The sequence below is a fragment of the Astyanax mexicanus genome, chromosome 18, assembly GCF_023375975.1.
Source record: "Astyanax mexicanus isolate ESR-SI-001 chromosome 18, AstMex3_surface, whole genome shotgun sequence".
Taxonomy (NCBI): Eukaryota; Metazoa; Chordata; class Actinopteri; order Characiformes; family Acestrorhamphidae; genus Astyanax; species Astyanax mexicanus.
The window spans coordinates 20,442,198-20,461,067 of NC_064425.1; the positions used below are offsets into that span (position 1 = coordinate 20,442,198).

Genomic DNA, 18,870 nt, shown 5'->3' on the forward strand with positions numbered 1-18,870 from the left:
CCTCTCTGTGTTTCTATCTGTTTCTTTATTATGTACAACTAGACAAGCCATATTTATTTGTGTTGAGGGAAAAAAAATCCTCTTACCTGTTATACCTATTACACAAGGAAGCCTATACTTTGACACCACCATGTCGAAACTTAACACACTTCACAATTTCATTTCACATTCAGTTTGCTTTTCTATTAGATTTTTTTTCTGTTGTGGAGCTGTAAAATTGAGGAGTCTTATTGGTAAGTGTTTGCTTTAGATGGTTATGCAAAAAGCACAAATTTCATACCCAAAATATGGACCCATTTCAATTAGAACAAATGTATTACGATCATTGTACTAGTAACAACTAGTGATATTCAATGATATAAAATAAATACAGGCCCGTAGCCAGGGGGGATCGAAGGGTTCGTTCGATCCCCCCCATCCCGCCCTCAGCCACCCCAACTCCCCTCCTGCCCCCAGAGTAGTGACGAGTAAGAAAAATGGTTAATGTTTCTCTTTACACATTTTGTTCAGACTGTTTTACACCAATCCAGTAGGTGGCGGCAATTCCCCCGTTTCTGTTCTTAGCTTGTGGAAAGAATAAGAATCAGGGGAAAGTTACTTGACAAAATGGGTAAAAAAGAAGACAAGGAGCGAAAACGGAAGAAAACGGCGGTAACATTGTCCCAAAATATTGGTGACTTGTTCAAAAAAAGGCCCAAAATCGGTAAGCTGCTGAGTGCAGGGCTTCTATTTCTTTACAACTCCCCTGCGTTAAAAGTGCCGGGCTCGGCTAAGCCCAATAGTATATTGTACATGTAACACCGGGTTATTACTGTTATTATTGTGATAACTCTAAAGTCTGGATTTTAGTTGAATTTTAAGAAATGTAGGTTAAGTGACAATAACATTCAGTCACTCACTTTGCAATGCTGACGATCAAGCTAGGGTGTATTTTACTCTCAACATGCCTGTGGCTCCTAAGGCCATATATAAAATACAGTATAGAGGTGTAAAAAGGGGGTTAACCTCTTAACACGCCCTGGCCCGCCGGCGGGCCAGAAAAATATAATATTTAATATCTGGCTGTGTTTATAAATACTTATAGGTTCAATAGACACCCAATATGCCATTTTAAAGCTTTTCAGTTATCTAGCCTATTTAACCGTATCTCCTTTCAGAAAATAAACATTTAGGGCGAAATATGCCTAGTTATGAAATATTATTTTCATATTTGCGTTTTTCGTACGTCCATATTTGATCGAATGCGGACATGTTATACACCATTCTAACCGTCTGCCTCTCCGGATTACGGAACTGTGTTTAGAAGTTAAATCTGCTTGTGTTTCGCTTTGTGTTTAACGTTAAGTTAAGTTAACGAAGTCCCAGCACAGTTGTAGGAAGATTTGAATAAGACAGAACACTTCAATTTATATTATTATTAATTCATGTTTAAGTTTTAATGACAATACCGATAGTGAAGTAATTCTTATCTATTTATGTCAATAGTAGAGAGATAGACAATAAAGGACAGCAACATCAGAGACAAACAATGGAGGGCAGCAACAGAGACAATGGAACAAAGCAACAGACAACTGAGGTGAACAACAGAGACAGACAATGAAGTCTAGGTTCATAAGGACAGCAACAACAGATTCACAACAAACTTATAATAAATAAAATATGTCTAAATTAAAAGGTTTGAAGTGTGCTCGTGTATTTAGGGGGCATTGGAGTAGAGAGCCAAATGAAGTCCACTTTTGGGGGAAAAAGATCCCCCCCATAACAATGCTGGCTACGGGCCTGAAATAGTAATCAGCTAGGTTAGGCTTTTATGTCAAAATGCCAAAACACTCCATCTATAGATGTCTATAAATATATTGTTGCTGTCACGCAAGAACATGTTTGTATTTTTGACATCATTTTAACATTGTCAGAATTTTATGATAAAGGATCCATAATATATAAAGAGAGGTTTTTTTTTTTCCATCTTCTGTAAAGATCCCATTTCAGAGATGTGATGATTTTGTGTGACAGGAATAATATATATTCAGCAAGGAATATGTGTTTTTACTCATGCTTTGTTTATAGCCACTGTTTGCCAGCTGTGCCCCCATAAAAACTTGGCTCTTGAGGGGACTCTTGTAATAATAAGCTGCTCAGTACAGACAATGACACCATGTCAAAGGTGGTGTTACATAGCAGACAGTCCCACTCTACCCCGGGGTATGTTTATACAGTACATTAAAGTGAACATTAGGTGGAATGGCGATATAAGACAAAGGTATCTTTTACTGTCAAAATTATTTTAAGCTCTTTTGTTGCATTTCAGAGAAATTCAAACGCCATAACCCTTCCAGGCAGTGATTAACAAAGGCTTTGTCTACGCTTCCAGTAATGTGTCCCCCTCCTCCCAACCTGTAAAGCCCCCAATTATAGTTAGAACTGGTTTAATCCCTTCTTTGGGAGAATCCCTTTAGTCCCTTTAGGCAGACAGAAACTGAAAGACTGCATTAGAGATGTTGAATATAGGGCTTAATTAGCTCATTCATTAGCACTGCTGCATGCACAACCACTTTTCATATATATATATATATATATATATATATATATATATATATATATATATATATATATATATATATATATGTATATATATATATATATATATATATATATATATATATATATATACATATATACACACACTACATATCTCTCTCGCTCTCTCTCTCTTACTACAGCTAAAAGAGACCAACTAAAAAGAGTTTCTTTGATTTTCCTAAATTAAAAAACCCTGAGGAGAACATGCCATGATATGATTACAAACCAGGGTTCTTCCACTAAATATTGATTTCTGAGCTCTTAAAACTTTATAGATATGAACTTGTTATTTAAGGTCTGAAAGCTCTGCTTCTTTTTTTGTCATTTCAGCCATTTCTCATTTTCTGCATATAAATGGTCTAAATGACTATTTTTATTTGGTCATTAATAGTCATTAATAATATTGTTAATATGTTTTGTAACGTGTTTTAATTTGTTATATTATAACAGTTTTATATCCCACTCAAGAATATTCAATAGTAACATAATTCGTTTTAAAATATCCAAGGCAACACCCACTTTTTTGTGTGTTTTGGCGGCCGCGGTCATAAAAAAAAAATAGCCCAAAAAAACCCCACCCAGCACCCCTGAATTTTCACCCCGACTGGATTTTTTTTAAACAAGCTAAATTTGACGGGAAAACTGCAAACTTGGCAACTCTTTTACGTGCACGCACGTTATATATAATGGCACTGCCGGGCTAAGCCACAGCGCCCCCCAATGGCGGGGAGGAACTTTTTCTACTTCGGTTTCAAAACACAGCTGTGACTTTAACTGGTTTAAAAGTAAGGTTTAACCTGATTTTAAGGTCATTAAGTGCACTGACCAAAAAAAAAAAAACACATTGATTGACTGCTTTATATAATATGCACCACAATAATATATGAGTAATATAATTTTCCCTATAACTTTTAAAATTTTAGTTACCTAATAACTGATAGCTAGTAAACATAGTAAATATTAGCACATAAATGGGCTTCCTTTAATAACACTGGCTAAGGTGGAGGTTTACGTTGATGTGAACTTGTTAAGCAACAAAGCTTAGGTAGGTGGTATGTGTCAAAGAAACATCTGCATAAATGGCAGAATCCAAGTTTTCCCAAGATGCCCAAAGCATCATAGTGCTTCCACAGGAAAATTAGAATACCATTATGAAGTTAACAACACCAGCAGATGACATGGCTCTCCAAACCATTATTGACCGTCCTTACATTTTGAATTTCATTTTGAAATCTAGGTACCAAAGTCTGGAGGAAGAGTGGAGAAGCACACAGTCCAAGCTGCTTGAGGTGTAGTGTGAAGTTTCCACAATCAGTGATGGTTTTGATGTCATCTGATGGTGTTGGTGTTTTTCCTTTCTTGGACTATTTTTTTTTCAATCCTGGCCAGTGCAGACCAGACACATACTGCAAAAGCTGCAGTTATGGTGATGCGCTTTTCAGTCATCTAGCCATTACAATTTGTCCCTTGCTAAAGTCTCCGTCTTCTGTATTCTTGCCGATTTTTTCTGATTACAAAACATCAAGACGGAGAACAAAATGTTCACTCACTGCCTAATTTATTCCACCCACTTTCAGGCACCATGGTTAAGAGATAATCACTATTATTCACTTCACCTGTCAATGGTCATTCGATCATGGCTGGTACACACCAATATGGTGAATGCATACAAGCCTTTCCCCACATAATTACCATGCTCTTTCAGACTGAAAAAAAAACACTACATGACTACACCCAAAACCAATACTATTATACTGGATAGAGTATGGCACAATAACATCACAATTAGTAGTTCATATTTATTGTTGTATAGTAGCAGAGATCATAATCCGCGTTTTAAACCTTTTTTAAATATGTTTAAAATGTGTTTAGGATAGCTCAGCTTAAAGGCTGTATCTCCAATGCACCCCATGAACTGATATATTGACCGGTGCTGGATGTTCTTCTTTTCTCATTGGTATTCAGTGTGAGTGGCTATCTAAAGTGCTGGAGCATCACATTTTACCCTCAGAGACACCATGCTTCAGTCTCAAACGATCCCAGGCTCTACTCCCTGGCACTGACTGTAATATGCAGGCATTTGAGAGTTGGTCACGGACTGGAAAGACAAAGTGCCCTTTTGTTTTTTGCTGAAGTCATGACTTCATGGTCTATGCGGTGCACCACACAGGTAGCATGAATCAATTTGAGGGTGCTACCTTTGCAAACCATCAGCTAAATGCAAATGCTATCTTATTTAGCTAGTTAAACCAAAAAGCTAGATCAGTGTTGTCTTATCGACACGGCATGCTAACAAACACAAATTATTTTTTGTACTAATCAATTTTTACACTCAGCAAGTTAATTCATGCAATCATTAAACACAGAATGTGATGGTGAACTGTCCTTTGTTCCAATTGATAATATGCACATAAAGTTTACATTGATATTATGAGTATAAATAAGTAAGTAAGGTATAAGTATAATACCTTGATATTATGAGGGTATAATCTTTATCGTCAGTAGTATGCCTTTGAATCAGGGGGTGTTTCAGCCTTTCAACACAAGACACCCTCATCAAAGCTGGCCAGCTACAGGGTGATCAAGCCTGAGCTTGTGTCCCATGCCCAATCATGAAGATTATCTGATTGATCCACAAGGACTGGTTTTTCCATCAAGCTTCAGTGACAGAAGGTTCCATTTTCATTAGTTTGTCTTATGTTGTTTTGTTTAATGTGTGCTTGCGTGTTAAGCAGGGTGAGATGAATTGGTACATGAAACATAACATGTGTCACACACACCTATACCATATTTTGCGCATTATAAGGCACACTTAAAATCCTTTAATTTTCCAATAAATCTCCAGTGTGCCTTATAATCCTGTCCTTCTTATGTATGAATTTTACCTGTCAGGTTGTAAGAAACCGTAAAGCCACTCCGCTAAAGTGCAGCGTTATAAAGGAGTTTTAGTTTAGTTCTCCAGCAGTATTAGCATTAGCCCCTAAACACGCTATGCACTAGCTCTTTCGCATTCAGGAATGAGTATTATTGGCCTGTAGCCTGCTAGCACTGCTGGAGCAGCATTAGCATTAGCTGCTAACAGTGCTAGGTGCTAGCTCTTTCACTGTTCAGAGGCAAAAATATCAGACTGTAGCCTGCACGTTTACCACGTTAAAACATACTACATGGGGTGAACTGCTAGCTAATATTACCCTGTCTTACCAGAACACTCAGGGTTCCTCAGCAGTGTGGGCTGTCGGCGGCCTTAGCCTTGACCTTGACTTGTGCTAGCGGTTAGCTGCTAATGCTAATGCTGATGCACCCAGCCTTAGTGGAAATCTGAATATCTAAGATTACTGTAAATAAATGGAAGTGCTTTACTCACCCAAAATGATCATTAATAGTGCGCCTTATAATCTGGAGTGCCTTATAGTGCAAAAAATACGGCATATATTTTATAAATCTCTGTGGCTGACATGCCATAGAATGACAGTTATATGCAGCCAGTTGCACTCCGGAGAACTATAGACTTTCCTGGCTTTACTTGGTTTATGTGCAGGGAATTAATCAAAGCTCTTAATTTCTTCTAATCTGTGTTAATCACAGTGGAGGATCTAATCTGTGGTGTTAATTGGTTTAGAACAGTGATACTGTGGGGTGATTTGGAGTGATTAGAGATAGAAATCACGCTGGTTTGGCTCGTGGTGTGAAGTATTGTCAGGGATTTCGTATTTTGATGCAACTTTCAGCTACAATGTAACAATTCAGATACAGCTGGGCTCTCAGGCGTGGTGCCGCACTGCGCATGCGCACGGTGCGGTTGTGTGGTGAAGCAACACTCGCCGGCTTCTGAGCTGAGCTCCACATACATACACACACACACACACACATACGTACGTACACCCCCCCCTTCCTCCTCTCTTACACACACACACACACACACACACAGACTCATTTCTTTACTGAATGTGAAGTGGCGTCCCTGCTGCCTCGCCTCCTGAGTCTCCAGAAGCGTTTTTCTCTAGTTCTCTCAGTCTCCGTTCAGTCAGTGAGAAGCTCGGGAGAAGCTCACCATGGCGAACAAGGAGGAGAAACCTGAGGGGAAAGACTCGAGCTGGAAAGATTTTATCTACAACCCGAGAACCGGGGAATTCATCGGGCGCACTGCGAGTAGCTGGGGTAAGAAACAGCCAGCAGACCAGCTACCATGTGTAGAAATCTGCCTGTCTTTCATTCTTCTCCCTGTGTGTGTGTATGTGTGTGGCTAGAGGACTAGACTTCTACCTCGAATTTAACCAGTTACCAAAAAAATTGTGCAGGATTTCTGCTGTGTGCTGCAATGTTCACTAATAAAAGACCCTGAGCAGCGTGTTTGTGGTGGAGACGAAGGGGTTTGGTAGCTACAAAATAACCTGATAACCCAAAACCTGATGATTTTAGGCGTTATTAAGACTATTAGAGCTTTAGGATCAGTGTAACGTTTATTATTTCAATAGTAAAGCTTTATAAATATCTACTTTTTCATTTCTCCTTACAATCAGAATTTCAGGAAAATATAAAAATGTTTTATTTGATTTACTTGATTTTCCTCACCCAAATCTGATAATATAATCCATCCTGCTTATTTATGTTAGAAAATGCAACATTAAATAATGGAAAATTAAATAATTAAGTAAATATTAAGAATGTTTCTTTATCTTGGAATTCTGGTTATGAGGGGCAGACATAAAAATCTAGAAAATAGATGTACATCATTTAAATAGTGCATTTTTCACTATAGTATTTTTCAAGTTTTACACACTGTTTTCTATTTTAGAATTCAGTGACCCTATAACTGTTAAAGTAATAACTATATCCCTAAAGAAAAAAATGCTAATGCCTGTTAAAATCGATTAAATCCAGTTTTAGTGTTAGTTTCACTGCGACATAAAAGGGTGGATGTTTGCATCTGTTGAAATAAATGTAAAAGGAGGAGTATATTGCATTCTCAGAGATTAAGCTTCTTTTAAATCAATGACTAGCTCTGTATAGCCTAACATACAAGCGTATTCCTGTTGGGATCAATTAAATCCAGTTTCAGTCACTGCTGCTATGTTTAATTATCAAACAATTAGGCTTTTTTTTATGTAACTGGGTATGCTAGCTATAGGACTGATTGAACTGGTGCTGAGCAGTGATCTATCTCTCTGTGCATGGTCTGGTGCAAGGTTTAAGCAGGCCTGCCACATGCCGCAGTAGCCTGTTCATATCATGTTAAACCCATGAGGGACAGACTTCAGAAATAAAAGCTGATTTAGCTGAAATCTAGAAGTGTGGCAATTTTTCAACATAAAATGTGTAACAGACACAATGTATTGACTTACTTATTAACTTTTTCTTAGGGTCTCCCATTTATCTTGATCTTTTTTTAATGTACACTACCGTCACAGTGATCTCTAATATACAGGCTGGCTATCTATTTCTGTGGATTTCAGGTTGTATTTATTAGGATTGAGTTAGGACCTTTTTTTGTTCATTGTTTCATTAAACAGAACAACCAGGATCATGGCATTTTTACACAGGATTTTTAAAGCAGAATCTGAACATATTATTAAGCTTCAATTAGCATTGAGGGCTCAATTATCCCTGTAGTCTTCTTGTAATGCTTAGTTGTGGATTAAGAGGTACGGTATGTATGTATTTATGTATGTATGGCTGTATAGATGCCTTCTCAGCTGAGTGACTGACTGACTGCAGTTTGGTAGCTGTGCTCTACATGCATATGCCACTGGGCTCTACTGCTGCAGTGAGAGGAAAATTCCTCTCTCTCTCTCTCTCCTTCTTTCTCTCTCTCTCTCTCCTTCTTTCTCTCTCTCTCTCTCCCCCTCTCTCTCCCCCTCTGCCCCCCACAGTGCTCTGGATGAATTCACTCCACAGCAGCTACTGAGCTAAGACGTCACCTAAACGCCTGCCACTCAGTCATGAAGTGCGTTTTGTAGAATAAGACGAGGTGTGTCTGAAGTGTTCTGACATTGCGAGATGGATCCTGCAAGGAGGGGTATGAGGAGGGGGTACAAGTTTCTTAAATTACCCTCAGTTGCCTGGTTACAAGCTATAAATGAAATGTCATGTGGCCAGTTACATTTTGCTGCTTTCGCAGACCGAATTAACAGCCTTTTTGTGCTTTCCCCTCCAACTCGCAAATCCCGAGCTCCGCAGTCCCCCTCCTTCTCACCGGGATGGGTTTTCCTCCATGCGATGCATCTCTTTCGCACTCTCTGTACCCACCCTCCCTTCTGTCTCCCTCCCTTGCCTTTCAAGGTCAAATTGATTTCCTCCTTGCTGCTGGAGAAGGGAGGTCCTTGATTGTGTGCTAACACCAATGAAGGATGACCTAGCTGCTTGTTAATCAGAGGAATGTGAGACCAATACTAATATACTGTATTGGATGTGTACGTGCAGTGTGTATACTATGAGAGAGACAGAGAATTGTCCGTACTGGGTGTTTTTCTGTGAAGGTTAAACAGCAGGCCTTCAGTTTGAATGTTTTGGACAATGTCATTTTTGCTAGTTTATATATATATATATATATATATATATATATATATATATATATATATATATATATATATATATAACATGAACTGAAAACAGTGTGGCATTTTGTACTTACCTACTGCTTTGTAGTGTGCTAGTTATGAGGATTTAAACGATTTGTACAACAATGAATCAACAATGAATAGATATATTTAGTAATATTGGCTAAAATGAATGTGACTTTCTGTCCATGTAGCAGAAATAGTGCAGAAATATCACCAGATTCTGGTGTTGTCTCCTGTCTCCTGTCTTGATGCTTTTCTTCTGCTCTGATGCTCTCCCAGTCCTGTTCTGTTGCCGCCTTCTCCTTGGCTTCTTTCTGCATGAAGTACAGTCTGTTCTAAAACTGCAGTCCATTTATCCATTTGTGAGAGTCTGTTGTTTGAGAGCTTTTTGTCCCTTTGGCAACTCAGTTTCAGTGATGCAGGAATACACAGTTAACTGTCATATTGGTCTGTATATCTGTAGATATTTTAAAAACAAATGTTTTGATTTGACTGATATTTCAAACTGATATTTATGTCAGATTTGGTCAGCCGGTCCTCCACATCTCTTTTTAGCCAGGTTCACTCCACATGACGTTCAGAGTAATCACAAACCTTTTAGTGGGTGTGGTTTGCACTCTATGCTACTGATCAACGATACAGGGTTATGATTGACACGGTCTTTCACCAAGAGGAACCCACAGCAACCTAAATCTGGTTGGTCTCTATAAACGTACCTTATTTTGTCAGGAAAACCCATGCAAGGACTGATGCAATAGAAATGGACATCTAGAAAAATAATTAGCAATGCAAGTTGTCTGTGCACTGAAAAAGAAAAGAAAATGGATGGAGTTCTTTCTCCTCACTTTGTGTATCTTCATTTAAAGTTGCTAACAGGTCCATATATATAACCTGCTAGATATTGGTGGAGGATTGCAATGTACCAGCAGTAACTCAGGATTTCTTGGAAGAAATCTTTCAGCCTTTCACATATAGAAAGTGAGCATGCACTGAGTAAACAGCAATTTGCCTCCAATCTGAGGCTTTTTTTCTGATTTCCTAAACAGTTGACTTGAAATTTGTGCCTAAAATCACATGAAGTGAACCTGGCTATATCCGTGGATCACTAATAGCCTCACTTAAAATCCGCAGCAACATTCATTTTATTATACCATTTCTTATCATTAATTGTGACTAACAATCTTCATGATTAACACTAAGCAGTAATGAATTTATGGATTTCCTCTGAACTGATCCTTTTGTCAGTTTTTTTTTTTTTTTTTTTTTTTTTTTTTTTTTTAAACTGTTGACTTGGTCAGCTATACATTTTCTGCTTTTTATCCCCAACAGTATCTTACTTATTGGAGTTGTGGACCTCAGCTCCTTGTGTTGTCACATGATGAAACATAATCCACTGAGTCGTAAGGCTTTATTTGTGCCTGAGTAGACTGGATTGTTTTGTAGACCTCAGATTTTATGCTCTCCTCTAGTCAGCAATCACATCACTGAGGATACATGAGCTACTTCCAAGCCGTAAGTCCCCAAGCGTCATAATGTTACAGATAAAGAATGCTGCACTTACCTGTGGGATATGCATGTGGGACCTTCTGCATTGAATGTGGATGTGATATCTGCCAGAGTCTATTGTCTGTCTGTACAGATTGTTCTAGGCAGACACCACCGGTCACAATCATTAACCCCCCCACCCCCATCCCCCTGCTCTTTTTAATTTGAATGGGTAAGGCTTTTATGATGTATTCTAGATACACACAATACACACATGGATCGAGGAATGGTTAAAAAATAATAATAATAAAAACTTCAGAAATGTAATGTCTAATCCATGTGGCACCCTCTAGCTGGCCTCTCTCAAAATCTGATGGACCTAAATCACACAGCATTCACAAGATAACACCTCACAACTTTCCCAGGGGTAATATTTAATGAAAAGTATTTGTCATGTCAGTGTTTGCTTGTTCAACCAGTAATTCTCTGTTAGGAAATTTCTGCTTATATAAATATTGTTGCGCTCCATGCCAAATCCCTGCCTAAAGAGGAATTACCAACATTGTAAACATTATGTTGGAGTGGGCTGATTTCTCTCTAAACAGGTTTTCAGAAACGAATTAGGGATTAGGATTAAGCACGTTTCTACTCTTTATTTTCTATCTCTGTAGAACAGTCACAAATATTGACATGACATGATATTTACAAGGCAAATAACCGTCTCTCAGGTGATATAATTTTAAATGCCTTTATAATCTTACCTGACGTTTGAAATCTGTGTGAACTGAAACATAGTTGCCTTTGTGAGAGAATCTTTTTATTTTTATTTTATTTTTAATAAATAGCAGAGGCTAACCTCTTAAGAGCTAATTGTCTTTATTAAGCCTGACTTAATGTATTTTTAATTATTTTTTTTATTTTGTCTTGTTAATTAAATCTTTGAGTGGGACATTGATAAATCCATAGGATGGGAGTGAATTGTAAAAAGCAGGTGTTCTAAACTCACCCAAAAGCGGGTCTGCAGTCAACGATGTTTCATTAGATAAAAAAATCAATCCACATTTATTTAAATAACAAAGCAGCTTTACAGAGATACAGATCCAAGCCTCTTAAGAGCACCCAGGTGGGGTGATGCACTACTGAGGATTCTCTATCTGACAGCTTGATGGACAAGTCTGGGATTTGCAAATGCCAGGACCTGCCTGACTGGATTATGGCAACTGTAAAATTTGGTGGAGGAGGGATAATGCTCTGAGCTTTTTTCCCTAGGGTTGGCCTAGGCCCCTTAGTTCCAGTGAAGCGAAATGTTAATGCTTCAGCATACTAAGACATTTGGGACAATTGTGTGTGTGTGTGTGTGGCCAATTTTTGTATTTTGTATTTCTAGCTATGATGCTTCCTATCAGTAATGGGAGAGTAAAGACTTCCATGGATCCCAAAAATTCAGCCAACATTTTTCTAAAATGTAGCACTGGTAGCACATTGGAGTGAGATCCACAAGCCAGCTAGCCAACTGCATCTTTTTGAACTGCTTTTGCCTAAACCAAGCAGAACATTTCCTGTTTTAGGAACAAGTCTTACACAAAATCTTCAAGTGCACATTTCATGTTGACACCTTTTTAAAATAGTTGTTATGGCTATTTACAAATTAGCAATGGTGTAAGAGAATAGTTTACTATACAGTCAATCAGTAGAACCAACTAGAAACAGTCCTAATTCAACATTTTGAAAAAATATTGATTGAAAACACAGAAAACTTTTAATTGTTTTATATTTTAACTGCCACAAATTGTAAAACATTTCTAGCTGGCTTTATGGACTTATCTCTTTTCATATCTTATCTCTGACTAGAGACACTCTGGGCATAGGCCGTTGTCAAATGATCTGAGGGTGTAGCTGATTTTACCACAGATGGCCAACATCATAATTTAGACAAAAATGTCAATTTTGCCAGAAAAAAAAATAGAATTGGTGATAATTTTAGGAAGGTGACTATATTTAAATACCGATGTAATGAAAACCAGAGATCAGTGATCCGGACAAAAAAAAGCATCTTTTCCACTTGAGCAAATGTATGAGACTTGTGGAGAAAGTACTCCTTGGTCAAAAAAAATGTTTTGTAAGTTTAGATTTTAAGTAGTTGCTGCATTAGTGAAAGAGTAAATAAATTCCTTCTCATTCTGGCTTGACAACTGTCTCATTAACTTTCTATGTTTGCCTCATTGGTGATTATTAGATGTTCTGTTGGAAAGGGCATGTGGCTAGACATGTGGCCCCTGCATGATCATACAGAAACTTAACAGTCTGATCAAATGACGACATGAAAACTAAGCTGACAAGCTGACTCTTTGCTGGATTAATGAAAAAGAGCTTGTAGAACTTTTATTTTTTACTTGCTTGTTTTGTTACCAGCCATAGAACAGATCCTGGTGTATCCAGACCATACGAGAGTAATTGAGAAACGTACGCAGGAACTGTCATGTCTGCATAGCTCTCATCTCACAGACTCCCTGCACTCCCTGGAGAAAGGACAAGAGTGATGAGTATTGAAGGAATAAAAGGTTTAGAGTTAAGGTAATGGACAGCTCCTCCTTTCTCATATTCATGGCTCTCAGCCAAGTACTCTTCTAAGTACTCTTTCAACCCACTGGGTTTACCCTGGCTAATGTTAATTTATGATACCTTTATGTACAACAACGGCTAAAGTGTAATCTGCAATGCCCAAATACTTGTATGCATCCTTTATGTTGGTGTGGATGTTAGCCAGTACATCTAATATAGTGTATGCTTACTACAAAAAGCGATAGAATGGGGTGAACGAAGTGTGATTTATTTATATATATATATATTTTTTTCTCTCAGATGTATTCAGCTATCTGGTGCCTACATAGACTACTCATTGCTTTAAAGCAGTTTTCCTTTTAATTAAAAGGTCAAATAAAACAATATATCTATTGAAACTATTAAAGATAAATAACTTTGCTTAAATCAATATATTTTAAATTAGTGTCAATTGGTCCTTGGTATCCAGCATCAATATTTTAATTGAAACATTGGAGCTCCAAGACTCCAACCTTGACTTACTAAAGTTACTGCTTCATTACTTCATTACTCCCAGTGGTGGTGCTAATCAAAAGAAGGGGTAAACATTCAGTGAACAATATTGTTGGGAAACACCTATAAAAGCGTAATTCCTGCTTATTTAGGTGTATTTTTTATCCTCTTCAGTATCATAAATGCTGTAAGGTATCATAGAGATTTGTCCTGCAATATTCTAGAGTATTACAGAATCACAATATCATGATATCATTGTTGTCCTGGGCAGCGTATCATTATATTTTAATGTAAGATGCCCTGTGATTCTCACCCCTATTGTATAAACTATGAAGCCTCTGAATAAAAAAATAAATCTCTAATAGGATAGTTTAACATATATATATATTTTTTTGTGGATTTTTTTTTTTTTATGTATTTAAAATTATATACTGACATATCCCGTTTTTAGACACTTTGACTTTAGAACTTTAAAAAGCAGTTGAGCTCTGCTGCGTCATACTTCTATCAGTGGTCCGTGAAATGTTTTAAATCATCTAAAACAAATTTGTTCGACGTGATTTGGAAAGGCAAACACCAGTATATAAGACTGATACAACTTAAACATAAATGCAAGCTATGGTGTTGAGAGGATTGTCTGTAGACCTTTAGGATAAGGCTGGGAAATTAAATGAGCATTGATCAAAACTGACATTTAGATCCTTTAACCAGTAACATTAATATTAATGCTACGTATGAAGCAACATGGAGATTCAAACACAGAACCAACTGACCAAATCCAGCAGCGTGTAACAAAGAAAAAGGTTCAGCACTATAATTTTGTTAATTTGTTACTGCATTAAACCCAACACTGTCCCTAAACAGTAGGCAGTTTTTTTCTTTAGTATATTTTTTTCCTATCGTGTAATATTCTTGTAATAGAGCTGTAAATGACAAGTGGAGCAATCATTCATCGTTTTTCTTTTGTGAGGGTTTTAGCTTCTGGTGCTAAACACAAAGGACCGTTTCTCCCTCAAAGTGAAAATTAGAGTGTAAATAGTTCCAGGCATTTGTTAGGGAAAACTCCAGTGGATGTCTTTAATAATGCACACTGAGCCTGTTGTGAGCAAATGTTTGAGCCTCCATAATTGCCTTTTACCACATGGCCTGTGCACCTGGCTGTAACGCACACAAACACACACACTGGTCATATGTTGGCCAATGTACTGAGCGTTCAGTGTGCAGTTCATGTTTGAAAGCCATAAAGTCTACTGTTTTTGTGTGTGTGGTATAGTTTTTTTTTTTCTTCTTCTTTAGTTTAAATAAATCTTTCCACTATACTAATATTTGACATATGGCAGTGACGCAGCGCTCAACAACCATCAATTTATTGCTTTGTTAACTGAGTGATACCAAAGGCTGTAAAGATCATGTGATTATCCTCTATCAGGTTTTAAAAATAAGGCTGTGGACTGCTTTGTCTGTGCTTTACACACTCTGCAGTGATCTGTAGCAAATATATTTAGGGTGGGGTATACTACTAATTATTAATAGTATTATTATTTTTCTTTAATTGACAATTAAAACTAGAAAAACTGTTCTCAGAAGGTGAATGAAATGGTTTAGTTAGATTCTGCAGTGTTAAAATGTTTTACAGAATATTTGACACCTTATAAGACTATTGTGGAAAGAGTGCTTACCAACAGATTGACAGTACAGCTTTTTTACATTTAGCTTTTGGTGCAAAATAAAATTCAAATGAAGACTGCTGAAGAAGTAAGGTCAACCCAGTGGCGAGACATGTAAAGCAAAACTAAGCTAAGTAAACAAAACTGTATTTCCTATCATAAAAAAAAAAATCGAATTTAAACGAGCACTGGATGCCTCCATTTATTTACAGTGAGCTTAGATTTGCAGATTTCCACTAAGGCTAGCCACCCAACAGAGCTATGCTGAGGAACCCTATGTGTTGTCTGGTAGCGTTTAGCGGGTAATGCTAATGCTGCTCCAGCAGTGATATCCAGGGTTAGCACCGCTGAACGACAAAAACGCTAACTCTTAGTGCGGACAGCGGTTAATGCTAATACTGCTCCAGTCTCGAGTCTTGGTGCAGAAGAACTAGACTGGAAATCCTGTATAACGCTGTATTTATTTACCGCTCCTTACAACCTGACTGGTAAAATCATAAATAAGGTGCTCAGGCATTTTTTGGAACATAAAAGGATTTTAAGTGCTCATTTACAGTTAAAAAAAATATGAGGACAAAGGACAAACACATTCACGTTTCTTCTTAAATCAAGGATACCAAAAAAATGATTATTTTTTGGAGTAACTGACCTTTTTTTTAACATTCTATTAGGATTTGACTGCATTCAGCAACATAAGCATTATCGATGTTCTTCTCTAGCCCACACCTGGCATTAGGAATATCTGCTTCATAGAGTTCCAGAGATTCTATTGTAAAGTATTCTACAGTATATATCTAAGCTCCCTAAGACTATTGAGAAAGCAGATTGAGATTTAGAAAAGGTTATAAATTTGTATATTATAAAATAAAAAAGTTAGTAAAGGAGCAAAAACATAGATGGTAAACAAAAAATGAGATATAATATAAACTACCTAAAATTAAAATCATAATAGTGAAAAACCTTGTAGATTTTTTAAATACTGTTCTGTATAGGCCCCAAAAAAACAATGCTACTATGTTAGGTCAATAGAACCTTTTGTTTAGGATGTAGTTGTATAAGTATGTTTCTAAAGCTGCAAATGAAGCTTCTGCTGTAGTAATTACCATCTCCATGTTTGCCTTATTGTGGAATGCTCGCACTGGAGGCGTCTTAGGCAGGAGGTGGGAGTCACAGTTGGTCTCTCTTTATTCCTCCTGCCAGTACAGTACACACTGATCTCTCACTTTCTCACCCATGCCAAGCTGTTTAGACCTGCTGCATCTCCCCAGGAGGTGCCATTATTGTGTTAAGTGAGGTTAAGGATAAAATGACCTTTAAATGATTCTCAAATGTGCTTTTTCTTTTCCTCCACTTGTGTGACGCAGCACTCTGGCTGCGGATGCTTTTCAGGCACTGTTGCCATCAGCGCACTCGAGCACAACAAACTTTTGAAGGATGTTGGGAAGAGACATCAGGCCGTGTTAGTCACAGACAGATCATGGCTCGGTGATTTCCGTGGGCAAAAATGCAGAACACTTAATGACAGTGACTGAAATGCAGACGCTCATCTTTTATCTCCTGTAAGGAATACATGAAAAACCATATTTGTCTTCAGTGAGAATTACGAATTATAGTTGAAACAAGGCCTGATTAGTGGGTGACAAAAGAATGAGACATTCCTTTCTTTTCCGAAGTTGAGAGGGTATGTGAGACCATAGAAGGCATTACCACACAATGCAAACAGTGCAGTGGTGATGTGCAGGTTGTAATGATCGTGACCGGCAGCATCTGGCTGGAATTGTCCATGCAAACAAGTGACAGAAAAGTGACAGAAATCACACCCATATTAAATGCAAATACAGTAAAAGAAAAACAACACTAGCTCCTCAACAGTGATGTGGCATGAGTGTGTGTCATATCTTTTATACATTTTAGTTTCTTTAAGGTTTTTTTTTTTTTAAGGGTAAGCTATCTGTGTGCTGCTGTCCTCATTGTATGAACAGTGTTCATACAATGGTACATACAGCTCACACCCTGGTGGCCCCCTGGACTCTTGTAAAGGGCTATTTTTATCACAGTTAGTCTGGCAGGGTGGCTCTGAAGTAGGGAGCATAAGTGGAGGTTCATATCTTTGGGGTTCAGTTACGAGAGAGAGAGCGAGAGAGGGAGAGAGAAAGAACAACAAGAACTCTTTAGATCAGCACAAGCGCTACTGATGGGGTCATTTGCTCCCTTAGCATGGTTAGTGGGTAATGCTAATACTGCTCCAGCAGTGCTAGCTGGGGTTAGCAGCAGGCTACAGGCTGATAATATTCCCCTTTAAACGGGTGAAAGAGCTAGCACTTAGCACGGTTAGTGGCTAATGCTAATACTACTCTAGCCCTGGTGCTGGAGAACTAAACTAAAACTCTTTTATAATGCTGGACTTGTGCTACAAGTTTTGTTGCATTACAAGCCTTTTTGCTTGTAAAATTAACCTTTTAAGAGACAGGCATTTTTGTCAGTTTAAAAGACCAATATATCTTTAAGATTTCTTTTCAAGCAAGTGACTTAAAATCTTAATTATAATTGTAATAGAAAATATTTTAAAACATTTGAAGTAAATCTGCAACTGTCTAAAAAAATAATATAATTAACAGAAATGATAAAATTGGTGCTTTCTGAAAATGAATTTTAAAATCAACATTTTCCTGAATACATACAAATATTTTTGTTTTGTCACGGGTGTCTAGTTTTTATGTCTATTTTCAAATTTAAGAATTTAGGGTTGATTCCTGCTTCTGATCTCAAACTGTTAAGTGGAGTAGAGAGTGAACAGGCAGCTTCTCAAAGTATCCTGTATGTATGCATAAGATTCAAGATTCATAATGTAAATAACTTATTTTACTGCTAAGAAAAAGAAAGATGAAAAGGCGGTTTCATCTAAAAACATCATTCTTCACTCTCACCTCTCATCTCCCTCTTTTTTCCTTTGTCTTTCTTTGTTTTTTCTGTAGTCTCACACATTTCTGTGTACTAAACTTTGCAGGCCTATCAGCGTAATGCAAAAACATTAAAAGCATCTTTTACTGTCCTAGTTGAGGTCTCAAAGGTCAGGCAACTCCTGGTACTCCCAGTGCAGTGTTCTGGGACTGCTGCTTTAAAATGTGCACTCTCATCACAATTAGGACAGCCAACTGTCAGCCAACTGGACTGAGACTCCAGTAATCTGACTCTTCCAGAGGCATTCATGCCATACGTTTCATTTCTCTGTGCCTCAACAACACTACTTTAAATTGTTGGTGTGCTTAACTTTGAGGCAATGTGAAAATCCAGGACATTGATAGTAAACACAGTGAGGAGTAGCGATGTCTGCAAGCAAATAACCTTGTGGTCAAGTCTGTGTACTGCACGATAAGTCCATAATGTTCTTATCACGACAAGCCTATCCAGTATCTACTAGATAAAGTTTAGATCTAAATGCATTGTGTAATTCTTTATTGAATAATGATGCTTTTACGGTAATAGCTATGTGAAATGTAATTCACTAAATAGACCAGTGGCGT

General features: G+C 37.5%; 1 protein-coding gene across 1 annotated transcript in view; it reads left to right on the plus strand.

Annotated features, from left to right (window-relative positions):
- The first annotated feature begins 6,360 nt into the window (after positions 1-6,360).
- The window catches only part of atp1b3b (ATPase Na+/K+ transporting subunit beta 3b), a 31,790-nt gene continuing 19,280 nt past the window's right edge, over positions 6,361-18,870 (plus strand). The window contains exon 1 of the mRNA XM_022675479.2: positions 6,361-6,738. Within this exon, the coding sequence (XP_022531200.2) occupies positions 6,633-6,738 (106 nt within the window). The 5' untranslated portion in view covers positions 6,361-6,632. The remainder of the gene's footprint in view (positions 6,739-18,870) is intronic.